Source organism: Nicotiana attenuata, chromosome 12 (genome assembly GCF_001879085.1).
Source record: "Nicotiana attenuata strain UT chromosome 12, NIATTr2, whole genome shotgun sequence".
Lineage (NCBI taxonomy): Eukaryota > Viridiplantae > Streptophyta > Magnoliopsida > Solanales > Solanaceae > Nicotiana > Nicotiana attenuata.
In genome coordinates, this window is record NC_032000.1 from 28,217,249 (window position 1) to 28,243,030 (window position 25,782).

Genomic DNA, 25,782 nt, shown 5'->3' on the forward strand with positions numbered 1-25,782 from the left:
AGTGAATTGTCATTTACTGATCTCATCTTTTACGGAATCGATCTTCTTTGACTGTACAAGAATATGTGGAGCTCAGCATGTCTGGAAGCACAGGAGAACGTTTGTTTGCTGATATTATTACCAGTATTCGATACTGGGCCAGCGACGAGCAAAGTTTTGGATTTTTCCCTTTTCAAATCCAGAGTTTTGGTTTTTTTCTTTTCAGGCCTAGAGTTTTGGCTTTTCGACTAAGAAATAAATTTGAGAAAGAGTGATTAGCGGTAGAGAAACTGAGAGAAGGAAATGGGTCCACCAATCACAGAGTTTTCCAGCAACAGCAAAGGCAAAGAGAAACGAGCAGGGAAGGATGGAAATTCTCCGATGAAGATAAGTTTTTTTTTTCCTTTCTTTAGTTTTTCACATGCCTCAAGCAAGGACATTTTCTCTACCATATGGTGTATCAAGCGGTTATAGCTCCACTTCGAACAAGAAGAAGGGAATTAGGCCGCTCACAAAGTTTAGGTGTATAACTGTCTGGGACAAGTTTGAGGGGTGTTCTATCTTAAAATTTTCATTTATATGAAAACATGTAATTTTAAGTTTTCTAAAAATAGTTTTCTTGTGAAATGGCACTGTTAACCGCCACTCCTGGGACGAAATAAGGTCTTTCCATTGGTTTTCTCTCAAGTCTCTACAGCAGAAAAAATTGGATCCTGCGAAATCTTTTCTTGTATGACAAGAGAATGGTGAGGATGGGGAGCAGGCCCCGTCCGGGGGGCATGAGAAGAACCAGGCTGATCCGGGTATGTATTTGCACCATAAAGAAAGAGCAAGTAAATAAGACTCCCCCTCCCGACGACGGCTTGGAGATGACTCTAGTAAATGTTTTATTTCCTATATCTGATCACTAGAACTTCATTCAGAACGTCTTTTAACAACATATTATCAGCTTACCAACTACTGTTGGTGTCTAGTACTGCTCTTATAAAGAGAGAGCTCATGGGTGATGAGACGCATATCTAAGCACTAAAGTGTCACCACCCATAATCTGACTTTAACCGACTTAGGCAACGTTTGTTTTACATTTTCACGGTCCAAACCAGAACCCACCGGGTTGGGCCAAACCAGGCCTACTGAGCTGGAACTGTTACTGCTAATTCCATCATGAAACACTCCACTGGCAATGCAATTTTGAGCTTTCCAATCTGATGCCTTTCACCGGCACAACTGCACAAGGACCTATGGTTAACCAAGGAAAGTGCAAAGGGAATGTTAATGTCCTTCTCCTTACAAGATCAAATAGGGAACCCATGAACCATCAGAGAGAGCTTACAAGAGATACCGTTGTTTTTTATCAACACACAGTTTGTTAGAAAGTTAGTCTTAGTTAAATATGGAAAAAGGGATTAATGTAAAGACTAGTGTCCTACATCTGATTAGACGCACAACATACATGGTAAAGTGTGTCCATAACAGACTTCAAGCATAAGACAGTTGTCTCGAGCATTCTTCCAATCTTTCTCATATCCTCACAGACCATTTCTGCTTCCAGAAGCAGATTCTAACACCGGTTCCTACTTTACCTTTCATTATACTCCTTCATAGAGCTTTCCATGTGGATGCATCATTTGTTTGGTTCTCTATCCCAATTTGGGCTCCATCTTTTAAACAATGACTGCAATGCTTGATCCTTCAAAGAACTTCCAAATTCTAGTTCTTAGTATGGCTCTACTAAATACCCTCAAGTTCCTAACCACTAAACCTTCCTTATTAGGAAGGTCACTGTTTTCCAATTAATAAGATGGTACTCTTTTACCTTCCCATATCCTATAGAATATTACTTAGTACTTTCTCCAACCTCTGTGCCAGTCACCAGTACAGGTGGCAAAGACATGTTGTAAATCGGATGATCCAGGAGACCTATCATCCACACATAATAGGAACTGGAAACAAAGATATTTATAAGGCTAGCATTCAGAACATATTTACAGTTGGTGAAACCAGGGAAAAGAAAAATAACAAACTTTTAATCAAACAAGCTCAGTTCAAAAAGAGATGAACCTTATCAAGATATAATTCAGTTGCCCATGTGGAAATCATTGTTATTTGGCACTTTTCATCCTTTGAAAGATTATCAAGCTTCCGCAGGAGAAATGTTCTCAATGCATCCTGCAAGCAAAGGGTGTTATATCCTTGAAATTTTCAAGTAATTCAATTATTTGCGGCTGTTTTTCTTTTCAAAGTTCCAGATATTACAAGTCAGAAAACTGAAAAAAAATTAAATTTCAGCCGTAGACCAAGAAATACCTCTCATTATAACATGAGCAAAATTTAATAGTGGCTGGATATGAAGACAGCAATAAGGATCAGAACTAAGATGAAACTAGAGATTTGTTGTAAAAATAGGATGGCATATCTATGCAAAGATAGGGTCATTATCTTCATGAAGAATAATTGCTTCATAGTATGACATGCATAGGACTACTAAGCAAGAAGACAATTACGAGAAATTAAATTTCAATGGTTCTAAACTACTAGAATTTTTTCTAATCAGTAAACAATAAAAAGTTTCATTAACAACCAGCACTAAGATGGTAGAGGACATCAGTACAAAGAAGTTCCAAAAACAATACTGCAATATCTATTCTATAATCAGTAGACAAAAGCAACAGCATCACTCAAGTCCTGGTGTAGACTGTGTAAAATAAACATGGGTATACCTCTTGTATACGGGTGTTTTCAGTTCGCCCTTCACTTAATAATATTTATTACCTTATCAAAATAAACATGTTATCAATATGTTTAGTATTTTAACAGTTGATAGACCAATAAAAATTCAGTATGCTATGTCTGGGTTTCATAAGCAATAATTTCATACAAGTAACGCAACACTAAATGCAGTAACCTATAATGAGTCTCTGCAACGGACTCCAAATGTGAAATATGAAAGTTCTAAGAAGTTTCTACAGACTAATAAACCTGTGTCTTGAAAATGGAACAGTGGGGAAAGTAATATTCCTTTTTAGATATGAGTGTAGTTACTACTACAGATCATTGCTTCAAATGAGCAAGATCGGTCAAATTCAGATAAATTTAACCTCTTTTCTTTGTTTCCAATAAGTGGAAAAAAAATATTCTTGCATCACCACAAGTCAGTGTTCTCGGATAGAATAGTCATACCTGTTCACCTATGCTAATGAACTTCAATGATATCTCTTCAAATGATAACACATAGTTAATCTGCAACATTCATTTCCTTGCGTTAGATAGGTCTCCAGTTCCAGGAATAAATACAGATTACTAGCAAGCCAATTATATCAAACATAGTAAAAGAAAAGAAAAGAAAAAAAAGGGACATAAAAGAGAAGCTGCCTCAACACCGTTTATGTCATTCTTCCTCAAGCAATATCTACGCCAAGGGAAAAAATTTTAATGCTGAAAACATGGCTTCTACAAGGAAATATTCAAGATGATAATCAATACTTTTGCAATAATATATTCAAGACGATAATCAAATTGATATAGTATTGAAAATGTTAGGGACAGAATTTTTATGCAGAGAACATTAGTTTTTACAAGGAAATACTCAAGATGATAATCAAATTGATACTAATGAAAATTTTTAGGGATTATCTGTAGCTGACCTTCTTAAGGAAGGATTATTGGTTTTCCCTCGGGGTATTATTGAAGAAAGTATTAATATTTATCAGAAAAGAAATTTCTGGTGGTCTTTGTAAAACAGAGTAGACATCGACATTGATTGCTACAGCAGTTTGTGGAAATATCCCTTTTGCTTGTCGCAAGGAAATTAATAATTGGAAAACAAGGATCAATTTTAGCAAAGTAAAAAAAAAAAACAGATCATAAATGGAAACTGAAAGATTTGAAAAGCACTTAAAGTGGAAAATGACAAAGAACACAAAATGAAGGAAAAACAAATAAGTAGAATAATTACTTTTGCATAGAATGATGCAGCTCTGAGGAACTCCTTGGCAGCAAAAGCAGCTTCAGCCTGCATCACATTAGGTCTATGATGAAAAAGCCAAAAGAAAAAATTCAGCCTCACAAGCAATATAGTTTCTTTTGTTTATGACATTTTAGGAGATAATATTGCAACATATATCCCAGGGGAAAAGAATAAGTCCAAATCAGCCGCGACCTGAACCAGATAAACTTGGTCTCTCTGCAGGGCATCACGACAATTAGCCAAAGCTGCAGCATATTCTTTTAAGTCCAAGTACACTTTCCACATGTCACGGCCTTCATCATTTACAGACACCTAAATTCAGATTGTCAATTTCAGAAACTGAAGCAGAAATTTAATGGGCACTACCACATCACACAAGATTCAGACAATAACTATTACCGCACCTGGAAGATGGAATTTTGGTCATATGCATAAAACAACCCAGCTGAGGCATCACTACATAAGCCAAAAATACCTCTTGAAACTGCGTCAGGTGTCTGATCAAAATAAAGTTCTTCTACTATTTGTTCACTTATCCGGTTCACCACCTACAAGACGTAAACCATAGCATAACTATACAAGGTATTTAATGGTGAAATGTCCATCCTTCAGAATCAAGTGTTTTTGCTCAATAATTGCACATTCAGGTTCTTGCCCTTGTCCTAAATCGTTGTTTCGCTGTCTTCTTTAATTTGGTAAAGGGAGGACCTTTCTCATCCTCATATGTAACAATGTAGAACAAGATAGATATTGCAAAAGAAAGGATTAAGGATGCAATGCAATCACATCTTCCCCCATTGTTATAGGTTGATTTCTAGTCAATAGAAAACGACATCCTCAGTGGTCTTCCAAAATGTTCTTCAAAAATATATTAAAATTTAATGGATAATAGCAGACGAAAGCAGATACTACCAAAAGAAACAAATGGAGCCTTTTATGTCAACTTAGGATTTATGTACAGTTGATGAATCTCAAAATTATATACAAACTTAGTCATCAATACCAGCACTGAAAAATAGAGGTACACAAAAGAAATTTAAGGATATCGTCGCTAGCCTTGCTAAGAATTTGTATCAGTTGACCATTTCTGTTGGAACAAAAAGGGAAATTACATCCTATCTCTTCATGTGTAACAAACCAATATTTGTTTCATATCATGAAGTCATGAAGCATCGAGTGGAAGAATATAAGCATAACTCAAATTATTAATTCCAAACCATTTAAGTTACAGGTTCCTTTTTAAGGTAGGTAATTACGCCATATACAACCTAAGAAAAAATTTCATACAATTCCTGTCTTTCATTTGAGCAAAGAAAAAGGCCTAGATATATCTTACTTCTCCTTATAAAGCCCAAGGTATATATTACATAGAGACAAAGGCATGCATGTACCATAATTCCAACTTTAAAAACAGATAACACGAATTTGATATATTAAAAGGTAGATAAAAGAACAAAGTCATGGAAATACCATTAACACACCTTAACCTTGTTACCTATGAGTAGTAGGAAATGAAACTCGGATACAGCCAGAGAGCTAGGTTTGACACCTTCAACTCCTTCAGAGAATTTAGAGTAGTCCAGAAGAGCTTTGTTTTCCACAAAGTTTTCATCCCCGTTTGGCGAACTACACATGAGGTTTTCAACAATTGTAGAAAATATCAAAAAACAAAGTGATTTAAGTAAAGAACTGTGGAGTTTGAAAAAGAAATATTGAACGTTAACTAACCAAGATGTAAACAAATAGTTTTCTTTTTTGGCTTAAAACGAATAGTATATATTTTTTGATAAGGAAAAACGAATATTATATATTATAAGGATGGGAGATGAGAAAAAGGATTGCAACAAAGCAAAAAAGTAAAGGAATAAGCAACAGGTGGTAGATCAACCTATGTTGCACTCCAAATTTTAGGTCACCATGGTAGATTCCTGCTCCAGAAAGCCATGCGAAGTGTACAGCCCTCCTTTGCTTGATAAAAAAGTGCAGTTCACTGAAAAAAGAGAATTTGATTACTCAAACATCATTTGCAAATGAACAGATATTTCCTTTTCTGCAAGTACTTGCAAATGAACAAATACATAAAAAGTTTAGCAAGTCTAATATGGTGCAAGCTTAAAAGCGTCTTCACAGACGACGAAAGTTGTGACAGCTATACCAATGATGACGATGGAACATTACTCGCTGTGAAGGAGAGTAAGTGTAAGTGCAGATGAAACACAGGTGAGAATATTTGTCAATCCATGCCAAGACAAAGTATCAAGCTCTTGACATATGTCTGATCAACCAAATTCAAACCCCTCCATAAATCACTTGCAATGTTCGGTCAATCATTCTCTTGATGTGGCAAATATTTGAATGCAACGAGAAGGTATCTATTAAAACATGATTGTGCACCAAAATGTTTTTGATACATGAAGTCAGTTCTACTATGAACAGTAAAATTAAGTTTTTGGAAGGCATAAAATGGTTCCCCGACTGAAAGGTGCCTCTTTTTCATTTTCCTCCCAGACTTCACGACAATTTGTTCAACTGGTTGGAAAAATGCTTCACCTTCTTTAGTGCCATGTAGAATTATGTGGTTCTAGATCATCTAAAAGCTTAAGTTAAAGACTTCCTTTCCTTGCAACTTTTGACAATATCATAAGTAAAGAACTTGCCTGTTAGGTATTTCACCAGGAAGTTCCATGAAATGAACTGTACGGTCCACATAGCTTGCAAAAACAGCCTACGCAAGCCACAATGCATCAATTCAATTGAAATGTATTAATCATTTTATGATCACAATATGCCAATGAACTAGCAAAACTTTATTACAATAATAACAGGAGATAGTCTCCAACAAACAGTATCTCAATTGAGAGTTAAGGCACAAAAGGTGTAATAAATGTTAACAATTTTTATCATTGGGCTGGTGTATATAGGCACTGATGGAGATAATATACTAGCCCAAGATATTACAGCCGATAAAGTATACAGGAAAAGCTGACAAAGGAATAGATCAACAGCTTTTGTACAAATTAATCCTGCAAAGCTGTTGGGAACAAATAAAATTAAGTCCTACATTGTGGTCAAAATTTCTTCAACAATAAACAAGATTCTATGTACTGATAAAGAAGGAAAAGGAAGACCTCAAGTAAGATAGTAAAGCGTACCAAGTTGAGTGTTCAAAGAAGTCAAAAGAAGTCAAGGAAGCCAGCAACAGTAGCAAAGTGTACCCAAGATAAAAGAACCCAATAATTTCAAATTTCCAAACTAAAGAAGTACAATTCGTCAGTATGGATAGCTAGAATACTTGATACAGATTTCAAGGATGAACTCCCATACCAGTAAGAACTCCAGTCACACATATAAGATATTCTACATAATAACTATGAAAATTGCACAGAAATATAGAAAAACCCGAAATTTAATTAAGAAAGAAGCTATCTGGGTATTTCGGTAGCAAAACGAGCAGGTAAAGAGAAAGTGAAAAGAAAAGGAAGAAAGTAGCTTGTTAGATGTTGAGGGCAAGGAGCCAGTTAAGATGTGGAAATGATTACTACTAGATACAAACTTACTTCAAGCGAGCCAATCCCTGTGAACGAATAAAGTCGAGTAGGTGTAACAGCCATCACATAAAATCTGGTACCATTGTGCACACTTGCTGTTTCCATCTACAAGGAGATGAAAGGAAAGCAGGCTTTCATTAACATCATCTCGGTATGAAATGACAGGAAGTACATGATCAAATTAAGAAGCGAGATATAAAAGGAAACAGGTAAGCCAGTTGGAGGATGCTTTCTCCTTTTTGAAGGAAGAAGTTAAAGGGATGAAAATAAGGAAGAAAGAAACTACAAAGTACTGAACCTGCAAACCGGTGAAAGCCTCAGGTAGTTCTTTAAGTTCAAACAGTAACTTTACGTACTTCTCCATTTTATCCTTTACATCTACAGCCATCTCATAAAGTTGACCATCGTCCGTACCCATAATGATTTCTCTAGTTGAAGCTGAAACCATCATCCACAATTAAAAAGAAGAAAAGAAAACCACAATCATTCTGAAATTTCTGTAAATCGTCAAAATCTTGTATGAAAACACAAGGTGATACCATGATGACTACCTTCTGTTATATGTTGTCTATTCCAGGCAACAGCATTGACAACAAGACCTTTTAATTTGCTTAAAATTCGAGGCTTTGTCCATTTAGCATGAGTATAATATGTATCGGCACCACTACTGCCAATAACAGTGGCAATACAGTGACTCCCTCCAGGGTCAACAAAAACCTTATGAACAGATTGTTCCCCAGGCCTGCCAACAGAAAGATCTATATCTGCAAAAATAGTCAAAAATAATTAACCTCTTTCCACTTATAGATCTTATACAAGTAGTGGAAATAATATGCTTAGATATGTAGAGGTCCAACACTTAATCACAGTCAACACTGGATTCAAGAAAACATTTTCAGAGATCACATAGCTGAAGATGTATAAATCTCAATTTTTACGTTACTTTATAACAGTGATTAAAAAAACGCTCGCTTCCTCGCTTTAAGTGAGAAGCGAAGCGAGGCGTGAAGGACAGTGCTTCAGGTAATAGAAGCGACTTTGGTACGAAAAAGCGACCGCTTCTCTGTAAAAAGCGAGAAGCGGTGAAGCGAGAAGAAGCGTTAGAAGCGTCCGCTTCTATGTTTAAAATTAACCCAAGCCCTATTTTATTAAAAAACGAGGTTTCTAAACCGTAAACACTGTCTGGACTTCTTCAACAGCAGCTAGACTAGGGTTTTTCTTCGAAAACAGCAGCGATTTCTTCTTCTCTTCTTCATCAACTTCTGATTTCTGAAATAATCTCAAAGCATCAACTAGGGTTGTTCTTCTTCTTCTTCAACAGTACAGGTATGTTCTGCTTCTTCTTCTTCTTCTTCTTCTTCTTCTTCTTCTTCTTCTTCTTCTTCTTCTTCTTTCTAAACGTCCAAAAAGCGGCGAAATGCTGGCGAATTTTTTTCAGAAAATTTCTGCCCAATTTTTCCAGTTTCTGCCCAATTGATGCTACTCTTTAGTTTTTTAATTGAAGTATTGAACATTTACTTACAATTATATGTGCTGTTATGCAGTATTTATTTTAAACTTTTTTTTAAATTTCGCTTCACTTAAATGGGGGTTGTCGCTTTTCCTCGCTTCACGCTCTTCACAACACTGCTTTATAAGCAAATAATGTTGAGCTATTGGAGGTTTAATTTCTCTCTGCACAAAAGAGAAGTAGATAAGCAAATAATGTTGAGCTATTGGAGGTTTAATTTCTCTCTGCACAAAAGAGAAGCAGACCAAGTTCAAACTATGCAATGCATCTCAATGAGTCTTTCTCAGTTCAAACAAAAGTTCCAAAAAGAAAGATCATATTTGCCAAGGAAGAAAAAATAACAGTCAAGATGTTTAAATTACAAAGAAGCATGACAGGATAACTTTTTAAGATATAGTCCAGGACCTATATTATAGATTTCAAAGAGCTATTGCCTATTTTCTATTTCTTTTCTTGGGACAAACGTTTGTCTTGGCCAGATTCTTTGCACCTTGACTACTTCACCAGCTACGGTAGCGACCTGCACAAGTACCGGATGACTCTATCCATCAACACTTAAACAGATGGGAAGAAATCACCTAGCATTAGGCCACATCAGTAGGTGTCGAATGTTCATACTGCCTTATCCCACATTTATATCTAAATTTACTCTCCATTTCATACAAAAATGCATCAAAGCTACTTGTTGAATTTCTTGCATTCAATTCTTAACAAATGCAAAAGGCTATATAGTGAATGCTCCTTTTTTCTGATAGGTTAAAATAGTGAATTCTCCCTTAAACCTAAAAAACAACCTAACACAAAGCACATGTTCTACAAAAGAAAGGAGAACGAAGTTGTATCAGAATACAGCAAAGAGTCTTTGTTGCCAAAAGCAACGTAAAAGCAAATAAGCGTCACAACCACACAGAAGTACTTAGCAGACTCCTTATTTAATGCAAGTCATTAACATAGTGTTCTAAGAACCATATAAAAACGAAGGCTTTCACAATTAAAAGACCTTCATACACAGTCAATCGTTCTTGTCACAAAATCTAATTAGTAATTATTTATTAATAAAAAAAGTAGCTAAAAGGGCAAGTCAGAATTTCTCCCCCCCCCCCCCCCTTCCTCCCTCCAATGTAAAATTATAGGTCGAGATGAACACCATCTACCCCCCCCCCCCCCCCAAATCCCATTCTGCCTATGTAATTATAGGTCGAAATGAACGCCATCAGAAGATGTCGACCATCAAGCCAGCCAACATCAAACTCTGTGACTGTGATAATCATCTGCCTCATAAGCTCAACTTGAAAGCTTTCAACACTTCCATTATGTAAAAGAGAAGAAAGAAAAAAAAAGGTAGAGAAAAACACATACAAATAGGGGAAAGAATTGAATGAGAAAGACCATCACGTCAGATTCTGAATGTGATCTATGAGGAGGCATTATTTGCATGAGATTCACTACTATCACTGCTATTTGAACTCCTCAATAAAACTACAATGCTGGATTATCCCTGGCTACCCTGTTTCAGCCAATCTAGTCTAGCATAAGAAACACTATGCTAAACCTTTACCTAAAAAGAAAGAAAAAAATTAACATTATGCTAAGACGTAAAAGCTTCAGGGATATGAGAATGTTTAGCTCAAAAAGGAACTGAAAATATGTACGTCACAAATCTTCAAGATACAGGGTAAAAGCATGGTTTCGTTGTTACAAAGTTCTATCAAAATCGAGTCTTTTAAGCAGAGCTACTCTTTTTTTAGGTCAGCTCTGCATGGAGTACATGTACTGCCTAAGTTTGTGCAAATCCAAACCTAACAAAAAATTATTTATTATTTTGAAATCTGGTCTATAGTGTTATCAAAGGTGAAAAGCGCAAAAAACTCTAAGGTCTGTTGGGGTTTTAAGCGCAAAGGGCAAATAAAAGGTGGGCTTTAATGAAGAAAGGCGCAAATGGAGAAAAACTACAAATACATATGTGTAGTCCAAGACTAATATCTATAAGCATGAATACCAAATATATGGACAAAGAAATTGAAGAAAATTTCTGATAAAGTGAAATATCAATTATTTAGTGTCGCCTCTTCAAGATTACGTTCGAAAAAGTATGCCTTAGAGCCTTGATGACAACACTGAAGGGCCCACTAAGCGAGGCCAAGTGCTCAGCATGTTTTGAGCCTCGCTTCAGGGCTTAAGCGAGCGCGCCTTTGATAACATTGGGTCTATCTAAAATATCTTACAGTTTTACTAGTTCATTGGGTTTTACTATCACTGCTATTTGAACACCTCAATAAAACTACAATGCTGGATTATCCCTGGCTACCCTGTTTCAGCCAATCTAGTCTAGCATAAGAAACACTATGCTAAACCTTTACCCAAAAAGAAAGAAAAAAATTAACATTATGCTAAGACGTAAAAGCTTCAGGGATATGAGAATGTTTAGCTCAAAAAGGAACTGAAAGACTAATTACAGATATGTACGTCACAAATCTTCAAGATATAGGGTAAAAGCATGGTTTCGTTGTTACAAAGTTCTATCAAAATCGAGTCTTTTAAGCAGAGCCTACTCTTTTTTTAGGTCAGCTCTGCATGGAGTACATGTACCGTCTAAGTTAGTGCAAATCCAAACCTAACAAAAAATTATTTAATATTTTGACATCTGGTCTGCAGTGTAATCAAAGGCAAAAAGCGCAAAAAGCTATAAGGTCTGTTGGAAAGGCGCAAATGGAGAAAAACTACAAATACATATGTGTAGTCCAAGACTAATATATATAAGCATGAATACCAAATATATGGACAAAGAAATTGAAGAAAATTTACGATAAAGTGAAATATCAATTATTTAGTGTCGCCTCTTCAAGATTACGTTCGGAAAAGTATGCATTATAGCCTTGATGACAACACTGAAGAGCCCACTAAGCGAGGCAAAGTGCTCAACATGTTTTGAGCCTTGCTTCAGGGCTTAAGTGAGCGCGCTTTTGATAACATTGGGTCTATCTAAAATAACTCTGGCATTTAAGCAAATGAAAATTTTCTTAATATTTAGCTATAAGATGGGTTGCGACAAGAAAAATTGTTCCTAATCAAAAAGAAAAAGTTGGAAGCCGTACCATAAGAATCGCCCACTCCAAAGTCATGTCTGATTACCCAGCCTTTGCTAGTTCCCAGAACGATGACATCATTGCCAGTCGCCATGCATGTAATGACTCCACGGCCTTTTGTGGCATATCTTTCAAGAAGATCTACGGAGAAAACCTGATGTCTTCTTTCCATTCTAGTAAGGAAATGACAGAAGCAAACCAAATAAAAGTTGGGTCAGACCACAGTATTCCGATCTTTAGTTATGAAAACTAATTGCAACACTAAACTTTAGCTATTTGAAAAAAGGAATATCAAGATGATAAATCAACAACTTCATGGAACATGTAGAAGAACTTAAACTAAGGGGAGGGAAATATAGGTGCATGAGTATTCCAATCATACTTTAGTAGTCTTCATAGACAGCTTTATGTCAAAAGGTGCAGGTTATGCTTAAAACAAGCTATATCAAAATTCCTTTTACAATTCTCACCAAAACATAAAAATTAACTAGTTTCCTTGAAACCAAATATTAAGACATTATGACCACTGATACCAAAGAGAAAGCAAAAATATACTGCATGAGTACGGAGCCCGAGGCAAATATATCTAATTCTCTATATAAATTGGGACAATGATTGATTAGCATTTTTTTTGGGGGGTGGGGATGGCATATTTAGAACTACACTAGTTTCTCGACACGTGCGTTGCACGTGAACCACTGACTTTTCTTTAAATAAGCCATTCACCTAGGTTTTCATCTACTATGATGATGGGCATGACTCCTACTATATTAATAAGCAAAAGATGCAAGGAAGGGACATAAAACCTTATCTTCAAGAAAAGTTACAAAAGATGACACTAACGGAAAGCAATGAGAATTTCCCATTTTCAGTTCATGTTCAGAAACAAGGTTTACTAAACATATGACTACTTCAATTATAAAATCCTCATTTGTTCACTGACCTTAGCCAAATCCATTCTTTTGAGTCCATATCCTATAGTTTTCAAAGCGTGCTTTTCGCATCGTTTTGTATGCTTGTCTTACCATTCCGGGGAATTGTTCAAACTTAAAATAGACTCTTGGGGTGTTTGTGATTTATCCAGCTTTAGCAAGTTTGCCACTATATTAGCTTCTCTATAGCAACGAGTGGATTCACCATGTATAGTAGCTGAATACATGAGGCAGTACCAGACTTGAAAGTCTGAAAAGTATATCATATCCAAAATAAAGACAAATTAATGACCCTTCGAGAGTTTCAAGAGTTTTCAGGAAAATTCAGCACTCTGCATTTTCAAGGATCACTAATCAGAATAACCATACAACCATTTTCAAACAAAAGAGGTCCAAAAAAAACCACTTTAGGGACCAAAACTACTATTTTTCAAAAGATTTATTTTAATCTTTTGGAGAGTGTGTAATATCATTCACCTCAAACCAAAGACAAGGAGAAGTTAAACACAATCCACAATGTAGAGGTTACATGAAAATCGCGAACATTACCCTCAAGATATGAATTATTGTAAATAACTAACGCTTCAAAATCCCACGAGTAATAATATCTCTAATAAGTTACAAATAAAGCGCTAATTCAGCTAACCAACATAAGAAACTCAAACCAAAATCTTATTTTATTTAGAATTATTCAATCCCCTTCTCTTGTCTGTAACCTAGCTCTTACCCAAAAGGTATGTGACAAACAATATGTTATATGATTATTTTTTATATTGATATCATTTCATCTTGTGGGTATTTCATGTTATGCTACAAAATCTTTTTTCTTGGATGTTTTAACATATTAAAACCTCGAATAAAAAAGCAAATGGAACTATTTCCAACTATAAATTTACGACAAATAAACCAATTACAAATAAGTATATCCGAAACTAATCAGTGTTGTTGCACTTGGATAAATCTGTAATACAAGAATCATCTTTTGTCCCACCAAAATCTTCACTAAGAAACTTTAACCCCAAGTCCTTTTTCTTCTCCATGAACACACCACGGCCCACGCTAACCATTTAAATTTAAATCATAAATAAAAGAAGGGATTATGAAGCATACATACAAGTTATATTGACAAATTGCAGCAATAACAATATTAAACAAAGCAAAAGAGAAACATAGAAAAGTAAGGCCATGAAAATTAATACTGAATTAGATGCTAGTCATCTCAAAATTCTTACCATTTCAAACAACATATCTCGGTCTAAAAATTTGCAGACTAACATTCAGAAAAAGATTGAGGTATTCATATAAGAAAATCAGTATAAAATTGAAAACCAACTTACAATTCAAGTTTGTACGAGACAGATATCGCCTAGGATTTAGCTAGGGAAATAGATGGAGGGAATATTAGTGGAGCTTAAAATCTGACAAGCAGGTAGATTTGGGGGGGAAATATGAGAAGAAGATGATTTGGTGAAGAAATATTCAGATGCCAAACGTGTTGCTTTAGCAGAGAAGAGCAATAAGTGAGGGAAATTGGCATGGGGTTTCTGATTTTAAAGACAAGGGAAGCAATCGGTGCAACTGTTAGGAAGATGAAGCCGAGGACCGCAAGGAGACTGTTAGCGAAGGGGTAATTTACTGATCTGCGAAAGATTAACGTTTTCTAAAAAAGATTAGTGAGGAATAATTTCGTAATTTGACTTTTCACTTAAGAGCTTATATATACAAGATAAATAAAGAAGTATTAGGAATCACAACTTTTACAATTATAAATATTTGATTGAAAAAAATATTTGACTCCTGAAATAGTAATCGTGCCAAACAAAGTAGGAAAGAATCGTCGACAATAAGCACGTTTAGCTTTGGAATCACTCACATTTAACCGTTGCAAAATGGAAGTCCAAAAATTGCTTCAACTGGTCAAGTCACCTTGAGGTTCCAGTTCCACGATCATTCCATAAATTACTTTGGTCAACAAATTATCGCCTCTGTACAAAACATTGCGGCCTACTTCGCATTCCGAATTCTACTATAACAATTGTTTAAAAAAGGGTAAATACTTTTTGCCCGAGAGGGATCAGTAAGAAAAGTGTTTTTTTTTTTTCTCAAGAAATTAATTCAGGAGACAAGTAGAGAAACTTACAACTCAATTTCGCCGGAAAAGATATCAGCAGAGGAATTCGCCGAAAACTTACTACTCCTGGAATACAGGGGTAGAGCCATCAATATTTTCTTGGTCTGTTGGGCCAGCCCAGCCCAGCTCGTTATTTGGCAGGGTTGGGCTAGAGTTTTTGGAGCCCTTTAAAAATGAAAATTTTACACCTTATAGAAAACCTTAGTACCCTATTTATTTTAAATAAAATGAGGCTTTTAAGTCCGACTCGAGTAAGCTCGTGACCCGTGAGGCTTGATTGAGACTGGGCTGGGCTGGCTTGTGGGTCTAATAAAAATATTTGTTTAAAATATATAAAATATAAAAAGTATACTACCTCCGGTGATGGAAAGTCAGAATTGAATCTTTACTTAGAGGAACCAAAGCTTGATTCTGAGTAGTTTCAAGAGATGGATGTTGTCATGTATTAGAAGGACCATTCTAGAAGATATCCTGATTTTTCAGTGATGGCGCGTGATGTACTTAGTATTCCTATTACCACTGTAGCATCGAAATCATCATTTATCATTGGTGGGCATGTTCTAACAAAGTATAGAAGTTGCATCCATCAATAAAATATCCAAACACTTGTTACTACTCAAAATTGGCTGCACGGCTTTTTTCAAACTCAAACTAGTAATATTTTTTTTATGTGAATTTGAATAATATTAGTTTTTAAAATTTAATTATTCTTAATATTTAACTAATTAATATTGTATATGTGTAAGGCCCCGTAAAAATTTTACCAAAAAACTTAGAGTTTCGTGGTGCTGAGGTAGACTTATGTGTTGATGCAAGCTCGCCGCGATACTGACTTTTTGGGTTAAACAGTGCGTTGGGGAGTTGAAGAAAATCTTTGGCGGTGTAGGGCATTTCTGCGGTCCATTCTGCTGTCGTAAAACTGATCCGCGGACCTCAAATCTGCCGCGGATTAAATCAAAAACTTGAACTAATTTTAGTCCCGAGTTCTCATTATAAATTGACTATTCCGAATAAGCTTGGTGTCGAAAGATGTATATATGAATATGTTCAAAATGTGTTCCGAAATTCTTCGGGAGCATGTTCAAAGTATGAATATGTATTAAAATATTGTGACTTCAAGTCAAGCGCAAATAAGTTATTATGCCAAATTGTGTAAAAAAATCCCTATGTGCCTAAGACTCTTATTTGCTCACATGTGTATTTAAAGTCTTAATTTAAAAAGCCTTATTGTTGATGACCCGTGATGACATTTGAAAGTTAAAGAAGGGAGTATGAAATATAAAGTACGGCCAACGTGCCAAGAATGATATTGCGTTATGGCCAATAGTGCCAATGAAATGACTGATATGTAAAAGAATATGAAATGATGGTAAATCCTTTTAATAATAAATGCTTTGGGAGTATCTTTTAGCCACCGAGGAAGGGTAGGTCGAAATAACCTAACCCCAAAACTACACGTGGCGGTGTATGAGTGATTGAGGGGTAAATCCCCGTGATAATGTGATGAGGTTATTTCCCCTTATATGGGAAGAGATTGATGTGTTGAAATGATTCCCCTTAAATGGGATGAGATTATTGCGAGCGAGATGTAATGTGATGTCGACCCACACGATATTGTGATGAGACGGCTTAGCCGATCGGGCGGAGATCGGACGCCATGTCGCGCACATGATGATATTGTGAGTGGATGTACCTTGGTAAGACGGCTTAGCCGATCTGATTGAGATCGGACTCCGTACTAAAAATACGGTGATGTATAGGTGCTAAAGATCTCACAACTTACAAAGATTGAAACTTGCTTGAAATTACTTTTCCCCCTAATTCGACACCTTGAAATTGTCCGAGTCTCTTAATGATTTCGTGTTTCTTTCTCCGTTTACTATTATTTGTTCTATTGATAAGGTGTTTATGTTTTACATACTAGTACTATTCCACATGTACTAACGTCCCTTTTGCAGGGGGCGCTGCATCTTTAATGGATGCAGGTGATTCCATAGCAGGTGATATTGATCAGTGATAGCAGCACACCCTCTACTCAGCTAACTTGGTGAGCTCCACTTCATTCGGGGGCCTGTATCTCTTGTCCTTTATACATAGCATTTTGAGGTATAGCCGGGGCCTTGTTGCCGGCACTGTCTTAACACTTTTTTGTTTCTGTTTAGACATAGTGTGGGTTATATCTTGTTTTGGGAAGGTTGAACTAAGCTTATTGTAATCGTATCATCTGTTCCACTTTAACTACGAATGTATAGCGTACTATTTTGGAGACTTTCTTTTATAAGACTTCAAGAAATTGCGCAAGAAATCTTCTCAAGTCGAAGAGGTTAATGATGTAACGAATGGAAATGAATTGGTGTTATTCACATGACCTCTTACTGTCCAATTAATGAAATGTATTCTTCTCTTTATTAATGGGTTAGTTGGGTAGACAAGGTTGTGCATGCTTGTTCGACCGGGGTAACTCTGTTGAGCGCCGGTCGCGCTCCCCAAGGTCGGGGCGTGACAATATGAACTGTAGATGTAGATGAAAGTGAAGATGTTAAGACAACCTTGTCACAAGCGGATTCAAATGTATTTGATGAAGATGTGTTGTATATCCCATAAGCGTCATTGACATTCTATTTGAATAATTTATTTTGAGTTTTGACTTTTAGTGAATGAAATATAGTGTTGGATATCCCATAAACGTCATGGACGTTCTCTTGAATAGTTTGTTTTGAGTTTTGTCTTTTACATTTTTAGTGTTTATTGTGATATATTGGAACAATATAATAAGTTATTAAGTTTTGCGAAACTTTTCCAATAAGATATATTTTAACTTTTAAATATTTATCTTTTTTAGGTTAGAACTTAAAGAAAAATATAAAATTATATTTTAAAAGATGATGGCCGCCCTGTGGGGGTCCGCGACTCACATAGAACTAGGGTGGTTTTGACCATTATAAGGCCCATCAAAATGATGGGCCAGCCCAGCCCAGCCCAGTCCGTCATATGCTAAAGCCCATGTGGACCAAGTTGGGCTATCCCGGCCCGACAGCTCTATACACGTGCAACGCACAAAGAGACTAGTTTTTAAAAAAAGTGTAAGAGTAACAATTGTTGTTTGGCCAAACTCCAATTGAGAAGCGGTTCTGTCGATATTAAAGCAACAATTTGTGTATGACCAACCTTTACAAGAAGTATTTTTGAATATCAAATTATCAATAAAAACATATAAAAATTCACTTACAGTTAACAATATTTACCAAAATAAATAATTTTAAATATTTAATATGAAAGACTATAATTAAAATTTATATTATTTAATTTAAACGTAAACATTGCGAAGTACATTAAAACTTGTAATATATATGAAATAATGAATACATATAAAGGGCAAACACGTCCATATATGTAAGCTACAAAATGATTTTGTAACACTTAACATCATTAAGTGGAGGCTTGTGTAATATTTGATGCCATAGAGGAAGTATGTGTCACAAGGCAAAACCTCAAGGGAGGTTTGTGAAATTATCTCTAATTATTTTTTGAATTATCATAAATAATTTCGAATTGTGAACCAAACAAGAACAAGCTTTCCATCATATTTTGATATTAGAACCCACCTAGTAGAGGAAGTGTTTATTTTCGAGATTTTTTCATGACCGACACCAAAAGTTGAGGGGTCATCACAAAATAAATTGTTATTTTGTCTTCCTTTATTTCTTCACCACGTCAACATATTGTAGTATCGATAGTATACAATAACAACATCCGAGTTTATTCCCACAAATATGGTCTAGGAAGGGTAGTATGTACGTAGACCTTAATCCTACCTACGTTGTTAAGATAGAGAAGATGTTTTTGGTAGACCATCGACTCAATAAAAGCAAAATCACAACATTTATGACAAGGAACCACGGAAAGAGAAACAACAATAACAACCAGAAAAACATACTATAACCGAAGCAAGTACTGGTAGTATATGCTAAACAAATACTTCTGTTACACTTGACTAGTACTTAATATGATATATAATCAGGGGATGCTCCACTTATCCACTTTGAATTATTGAAGGCCTAGGGGTGTGGAATACAAGAAAGCATAGTATTTGTGAAGATTCCTGGTAAAGAAAACACAAATAAATGAAAACAAATCAACTTCACATTTGGTCCGTCTTTACACTAACATGGATACCTACTTGCGCTCTAATTTCATAAAATATCCACCAACGTAAAATTCCTTGGTGAGTCGAGTATTCCACCTGGTAATGTCAAAATACACAGCCTATTGAACCAAATACATAAAAAAGGTGACAGGATGATCAGCAGCCCTATACCTTGCAGTCCTTCATTTGCAAAGAATTTTCTTGTTGGAGAGCGATTAAGGCTTCGGTAGTCATGTTCTTTCAGATTCAACAAAGATCAAGTCTACAACAACAGGCCACAGCAACCACAAAAGACATGTGGCACTTGCAAACAAGCAACCAGAACTTTGCATGTGCAGACTATTCCGGAGTATTTAGTGCGGACCAGATTGTAGCAGAACCATGTCTTACCCCTCAGCCATAGTAGCAGATGGGTAAAATCTCATGATGAAGCTAGAAAGGGACCAAATACATATAACCCCAAGGAATTGAAGGACATTTAAAAGTGTGCTCAATGAGCCATTTATTGCCAAGTTCTGGGCAGTCATCTCTGCTCCTCTTACTGTCAAAGAAAGGGCTGTTACCAGTTGCGCTGCCCTATTCAGTTGATGCAACCTGTAGACCTGTAAAATTGTGCCAAAGAAGGATAAAGTAACCTCATCAACTACCATAAAACTTGCTTTCGTAAGTGTTAGAATATTCAATCAGAAAGGTGAGCATAAAATTCTTTCAAGACGACTTGGAAGCAATATGATGTCAAACAATCACCTTACTGAATATTGGATAAAGTATCCATCCTTTTGGAGAGACATATTGTGAAGTTATTTCGCGAACAAAACAGAATGGTTATCAGAAACAACCTAAATAGAAAAGATACAAGTGTGACCTCCAAGTAAATATACAAGTATGACATTATGGTAAAGGTACAAGTACGACATTCAGGAGCAAACTGAAACTTCTAGTACTGGTGTAGTCGGCTTAACTGGATTTTCCATTAAAACAACGAAAGTATACATGGGTAATAAAAGTTTGAATAGAGTTCAATGAGTCAACATAGTTAAGCTTGAAAATGAAAATTGTCATCCACGGATCTAGCGGAGTGTTCTAAAGGCAGTAAAAAAGATAGTTTTTATAGGTAATTTGGAATATTTGAAAGGGTTTAAACGTCGAGACTCTAAAAGGATAAGTTCGAAGAACTGCAAGAAAATTCAATGAAACACAATGGAGGGTTTTGGGGGAGGGCGGCCCTATTCCTGATGACATTTCAGAGTTGCAGCTAATGGGGCTACAATACAACAAAAATCACAGTGGTCAGTGCTCAACGTTTTCTCTCTCTATAAACATTCCAGTGAAATTACCAATTCGATTTAGTCCTTACCTGAAAGATAATGGGGATAACAGACCATGAAGGTGAGTCAATATATCTTGCATACTGCTCAAAAGCAAATTGAACAACTATACCAACAAGGTAGGGGGCGAGAGTAGCAGAAGCAGCAGGACCAGTCCATGGCCAAACAAACCCCATGGTCACCATTGGAATAATTAGACTAAGTGCCAGTACAGCAATTGAAGATATTCTATATCCGAGTGGTGGGATAATTTTCCTGTCAGAAGATACTAGCTCAAGCGGTCTCCTTAGACGATCTATTAGGAGAAGAAACACTGCTACTCCACAGTAAAACAGAGCCTCTGTGAAGAACAAGATGAGGAAATCTGCAGGTCGAGAGCACAGTTTATTTAGCGAAAGTGCAATGACATGATACATGTAATAAACTTAAAAGAGGAAACTGTAGCATGAATGATTAAATAACAAGAAGGCAAAGATGATTGATATTTCATTCACACAACAAACACCTGATTTTGACACATATTGTGTTTGGTGGACACAAGATATCCTACTAGTATTAACACACGATCCTCCACGACGCAAAATTTAGTGCAGATATGGCTAGTTTCTTTAAGTTGCAGGCACTTCTCCAGAATCCATACATCAATATTCAATATTTTGCAGAAGTTCTAAGGACCTGATGGTTAACAACGGCCATGTACTTGTGGTCGGACAGAGTATTTTTGTTTGGAGAAGGAAAGAATAAGAAAAATGAAGCGAGAACAAGCTCCTGGAATACCAGACAATTTATGCTTGATAGAAATAATTATGAAGATTGCTTATACAAGCTTCAGAAGATTTCCGTTTGTCAAATGCTATGTAAGCTTCAACTTAAAGGACAATTGGAAACAACCTCTCTACCTGCATAAAGGCTGCGTACTCACTTCACTACCCTCCCCAAACCCCACTTGTGGGACTACACTGGGTATATTGTTGTTGTTGCTTCAACTTAAAGGACAATAAGAATGAGATTAACCTGCAAACATATTTTGGATGAGTGTTTATTTCATTTGTTATTCTACTGCCAATAAAAATATGATGCTGCAATCAGAAGGATCATGATACTTTATTTATTTATTTATTTATTCTTAAGGCCTTTTTGGAGGGTTTAAGCAGGATAAACTAAATGAAACAGATATAACTATGCCAGAAACATGTTATAGCATAAGTTTCGCATACCTGTTAACAAAGAGTCCTCAAATATAGTTGATAATAACCTGCGCAAGTAAAGCGAGGGAAAGATGAAAGAGGCTACAAGAACAGCTGGACCAACAAACCACAGTAGAACGTTCTGGTTCTTTTCAGCAGCAGGCACAAGGATTTCCTCCTCCCTTCTGTAAGGACGATTGTAGAATGATAGTACGCCAGGCTTACCACCAGCACCTTCCATTTGGACATTTGAACTACTGACAGAGGCAACAAATTCATCACCAGGATGTTCACTTTCTTGCTCGGAATTATCTTCCTCAAGCTCACTGTCGGCTAACTGGTCTTCTGCAGCGGCAAAGAAACTGAACTGTCTCCTACTAGAACTTCTCAGCACCTTTAGCTTTTCAGGCACAAAGTGGTGTGACCTAACAACTTGCAAAGGCAGAAGACAGCCAAAGCAATGGGGGTAAAAAGAAAAGAAAAATGGAAGATAACAAAGTTATGGCAAGTCATTCTGCAGAACTTTAACACTCCCTTTGAGGAACTTGCTATTAGTTGAGAGGCGACAAGAAGTGTTTCAAAGCACCGAATAACAATTTTACTTCCAGAAGAAGTGAACCAAATACTAACATCTGCACCATTGCTTTACCTACTGTTACTCCATCTTACAAAGAGAATAAGAGATTCAAGGGAGGAAATGCAACTCAAACTTTTTTTGTTTGGATAAAGGAAATGCAACTTAAAACTGTATTCAGATAATAGAGGAAATCACTGCTCAATTGCATCATAAGCAAGAATTTTAATCTTAAAACAAACTTTCCAATTAGACTAACTACCTTTATCATTTCTTAGACGTTCCGGAACAAATCTCCACATGAACACTCTTGGTCTTGCACTCACCTGGATGGTAAAGCATGGATCAAACTAGCATTCTACAAAAGATTGCTTATATCACCGCACAATGGTACTAGAGAAAAAATAAAGAAAATACTTTATAACTTGTATGCTTATCCAATAGATTGCTTCAAGGATAACCCAAAGGAAAAGGAGAACCATCTCATCATTTGACTGAGAATAATTCAGCACACTGCTCCCAGTAATAACTAATATGGGTATGCATAAGACTCGGGGTATAAACTACAGTTGCATGCCAAAATAACCATGTCTATCATATTCAAACCAGTGAGTTTCAGGTCACAAGGAGACCACTTATGAACAATTCCATTCTTTATCCAAGAAGGAATAAGAGACTATTCCATATGTACGGGACCTTATTCCAGCCTTTCCTCTTTTACTTTTAAGGCACTTATGATTGCAAAATCTTTACTAAATTCTTAAACTACCCAACAATTCAAGAGAATCTTTCTCTCTTTAAATTTCTCATAAGATTCAAACTCTTCCAGAGTAAGCCTTAGTCGGCAGGGTTAACCGGTACATATGCTAGTGGGAGACAACAGGTACATAGTCGAGTTGACGAGGTGCGTGCAAGCTGGCCTAGACACCATGCTCATTTTAAAAAAGAAGAGTACGACATGCTATTAGTCAAACCTATATTGGAAAATAATGTATGAGTTTAAGTGTTTTACCTGAATTGGAACTTAACTACATCATTGTAATTTTATAGCATATTGCAATAACTCAGCCCAACCATTCCCTTAACTCATTTTATCAATAAATCATTTTGGTCTCATATTCCTAATTTTTTATAAAGTAAGGTAATTTTATAATGTTTAGCACCAAAAAGGTACTGCAAAAGTACAAAAAAATTAAAGCATGATCCCGACAACAGTTACAATATCAAGGTATCGAAAAAATCCAAAAGAAATGATGGATTTTCCAGAGTATCGCTCCTACACCGACGGTATAAATTTTTCTTTCAGATTCCGATTACTATGCTTAAGCCTCATTTTTTAATATGTCGCAAAAAGGACAATGAAGAGTCCGTTGTGTAGTTCAAAGATGTACATGACGCCAAATAGAATTTAGTATTTACAGGATTTAACTCAAAATAACCACGATTCTTGTATTCATGTCTGCTAGGACCTCCATTAGAAGTTTCATGTGCTTGAATCACCTAAAAAAGAATTAAAACCAAAACATTGATGTTCCACTATCCTGAATAAAAGGATTCAAAACACCATGTGTCACACGAAAAAATATCAGGTAGAACAAAAAGAAAGGGAAAATAACAAGCAAAAGTTCAAGTGTGTTTTAATAATTTCAGAGTGCAACACATTTGAAATCCCACTCCACCCACTCTTTAAACAGCCATTAACAACTACTGGGAAGTACAAAATTTCTATGTAACAACAAGTTTTCTGAACATTCTTTTTTCTTTTTCTTTTGATGGTGTTCGGTTCAGACTTGCACACACCTCAACAACTCCCAAAGCACTTGATACAGCCAATAAGCAAATATCAAGAACATTCTTTAATCGAACGAGGAATTTAATCAATATCAAAACGTAGGCATTCCACTGAAGCAACTGGAAAGCAATAACATTAATAAAAAGACCCAAAAGCATTTCAATAATCAAAAAGGGAAAAAAAGAGGAACAAAAGACGAAAAAAGTACATACCGCTCGAGTCTTCATGGATTGAAAAGGGGAAGAAGGAGAAGTGAAAACAGAGGAAAACGAATAACCAATTTTAACTGCCATTGTTTAGTCTTCACAAGTAACAGAGGCACTTAAGTCTACCGAAAATCAATGAAGGATTTGCCGGGTTAACGCAAACCCACTTGATTTTAAACCCAGTTGAGGAATATTAGAGAGGAGTGAAGAAAGAAAAAGTCTAGAGTTGAGAGATACTTAGGAACGGGGTTTTAGCAAGAAAAACGCTACTTTAGTCCTCACCGTGTGTGTATTCTTTTCTCACCGTGTGGCCCTGTGGGGTTGAAAGTACAGAAAAAGCTTACCCTTTTTATGTGGCCTCTTTACTTGTGTTTATGTACGTGACAAATATCCGAATATTTTGATTTCAAAATGGAAAAAAGGCAAAAATTGTATCTCAACCATAGGAAATAGAGCAAACTCTGAATTTGATCTCAAATATGTCCTTATCATTATTTAATTATATCAGATTTGCCCATCAACTATTAGAAATAGAATAAATTTTCCCTCCTTTAGTCCTTTTAACTTTAATCCCAAATATACTCTTTATCATGAGTGAACTGCCTCATATTTACCCCTCGAAACTAAGAGGTTTTTTTTATCAACCTCCTCTTGTCATTAAGTTTAAATGCCGTCTTGCTTTCTAATTTATATTTCAAGTGTATAATATATGCATTTCTACACCACTGTCGTAGTATTGTTTACCCGTAAAACGGTACAGTTGAATTTACACGTGGTTTATAGACAAGCGAATCGATTTTATCTCAAAATGACAAATAAATTAAATAAGAATGTAAAATTTAGCGTTGAAATCGAGATAAGATAGCAGAGATCTTGGTTCCGGGAGCAGGGCTTCCGGAGGCAGTAATAATGATATTAAGAAGCAAGAAAATAAAATGTTATTGAGCTTTGAACAATATATAACATAAGTTTGTTAGAAATTCATGTCCTTACAATGGCTGTTGAACTCACTATTTATAGTTGCACATAGGGAATGATAATTATGATAATTATGGGGGCCATTAAATGATAATTATGGGGGCCATTAAAGAATGTGTAACAACATGCTATGAATGCCATATTCTCTGTAACGGACTACGTACTTAATGTTATAGAACATTCTCCATTGAATGTTCCCGGGTGGCAGGCCTTTATTTATTTTTATGAGCAACATTCCCTTCGGGGACAACAGAAATTGCTTCCCCCAGACTTGATTTCCATTTGCCTTGCTTTTCATATGTTTTCGGTTCCACGTGTCGCTCTATTGTGAGTATTTAATACCAACATATTTTGCCCTACATAAGTGTCCTCCTTGTTAAAGGCTTTGCAATTTCACTACACATCCAATACTTCCAA

General features: G+C 36.0%; 2 protein-coding genes across 6 annotated transcripts in view; both read right to left on the reverse strand.

Moving 5' to 3' along the window:
- Positions 1 to 15,252, reverse strand: part of LOC109235489 (vacuolar protein sorting-associated protein 18 homolog) — a 56,072-nt gene extending 40,820 nt beyond the window's left edge. The window contains exons 1-14 of one of the 4 annotated variants that reach the window (XM_019401623.1): positions 15,163 to 15,252; positions 14,896 to 15,045; positions 12,100 to 12,263; positions 8,046 to 8,258; positions 7,793 to 7,932; positions 7,504 to 7,599; positions 6,604 to 6,671; positions 5,835 to 5,936; positions 5,428 to 5,572; positions 4,351 to 4,494; positions 4,139 to 4,258; positions 3,935 to 3,991; positions 3,160 to 3,219; positions 2,041 to 2,148 (exon numbers count right to left, since the gene is read on the reverse strand). In XM_019401623.1, coding sequence (XP_019257168.1) covers positions 2,041 to 2,148; positions 3,160 to 3,219; positions 3,935 to 3,991; positions 4,139 to 4,258; positions 4,351 to 4,494; positions 5,428 to 5,572; positions 5,835 to 5,936; positions 6,604 to 6,671; positions 7,504 to 7,599; positions 7,793 to 7,932; positions 8,046 to 8,258; positions 12,100 to 12,262 — 1,416 coding nt within the window. In that variant the 5' untranslated portion in view covers position 12,263; positions 14,896 to 15,045; positions 15,163 to 15,252. Of the gene's footprint in view, positions 1 to 2,040; positions 2,149 to 3,159; positions 3,220 to 3,934; positions 3,992 to 4,138; positions 4,259 to 4,350; positions 4,495 to 5,427; positions 5,573 to 5,834; positions 5,937 to 6,603; positions 6,672 to 7,503; positions 7,600 to 7,792; positions 7,933 to 8,045; positions 8,259 to 12,099; positions 12,264 to 13,033; positions 13,273 to 14,359; positions 14,663 to 14,895; positions 15,046 to 15,162 lie in introns of those variants that run through there. The other 3 variants (XM_019401621.1, XM_019401624.1, XM_019401622.1) reach the window with 3 other exon arrangements.
- LOC109235492 lies at positions 19,093 to 24,713 on the reverse strand. 2 transcript variants are annotated; one of them, XM_019401627.1, is made up of 6 exons: positions 24,394 to 24,713; positions 23,809 to 23,889; positions 22,652 to 22,715; positions 21,846 to 22,247; positions 20,658 to 20,992; positions 19,093 to 19,902 (listed from the first exon to the last, which is right to left on the reverse strand). In XM_019401627.1, the coding sequence occupies exons 1-6, from the start codon at positions 24,472 to 24,474 to the stop codon at positions 19,687 to 19,689; spliced, it is 1,179 nt and encodes a 392-aa protein (XP_019257172.1). In that variant the 5' UTR covers positions 24,475 to 24,713; the 3' UTR covers positions 19,093 to 19,686. The 2 variants fall into 2 exon arrangements, with proteins under 2 accessions (XP_019257172.1, XP_019257173.1); XM_019401628.1 differs by lacking the exon at positions 23,809 to 23,889 and having other exon boundaries at positions 19,540 to 19,902; positions 24,394 to 24,712.

Excerpts from the sequence above, each read along its gene's own strand:
- LOC109235492 (XM_019401627.1), bottom strand. The coding sequence starts at position 24,474 with ATGGCAGTTAAAATTGGTTATTCGTTTTCCTCTGTTTTCACTTCTCCT. Across the intron at positions 22,248-22,651 it reads ACGTCTAAGAAATGATAAAG|TTGTTAGGTCACACCACTTT; the intron begins GTAGTTAGTCTA and ends TGCCTTTGCAAG. Across the intron at positions 20,993-21,845 it reads TGAGGACTCTTTGTTAACAG|ATTTCCTCATCTTGTTCTTC; the intron begins GTATGCGAAACT and ends CTCGACCTGCAG.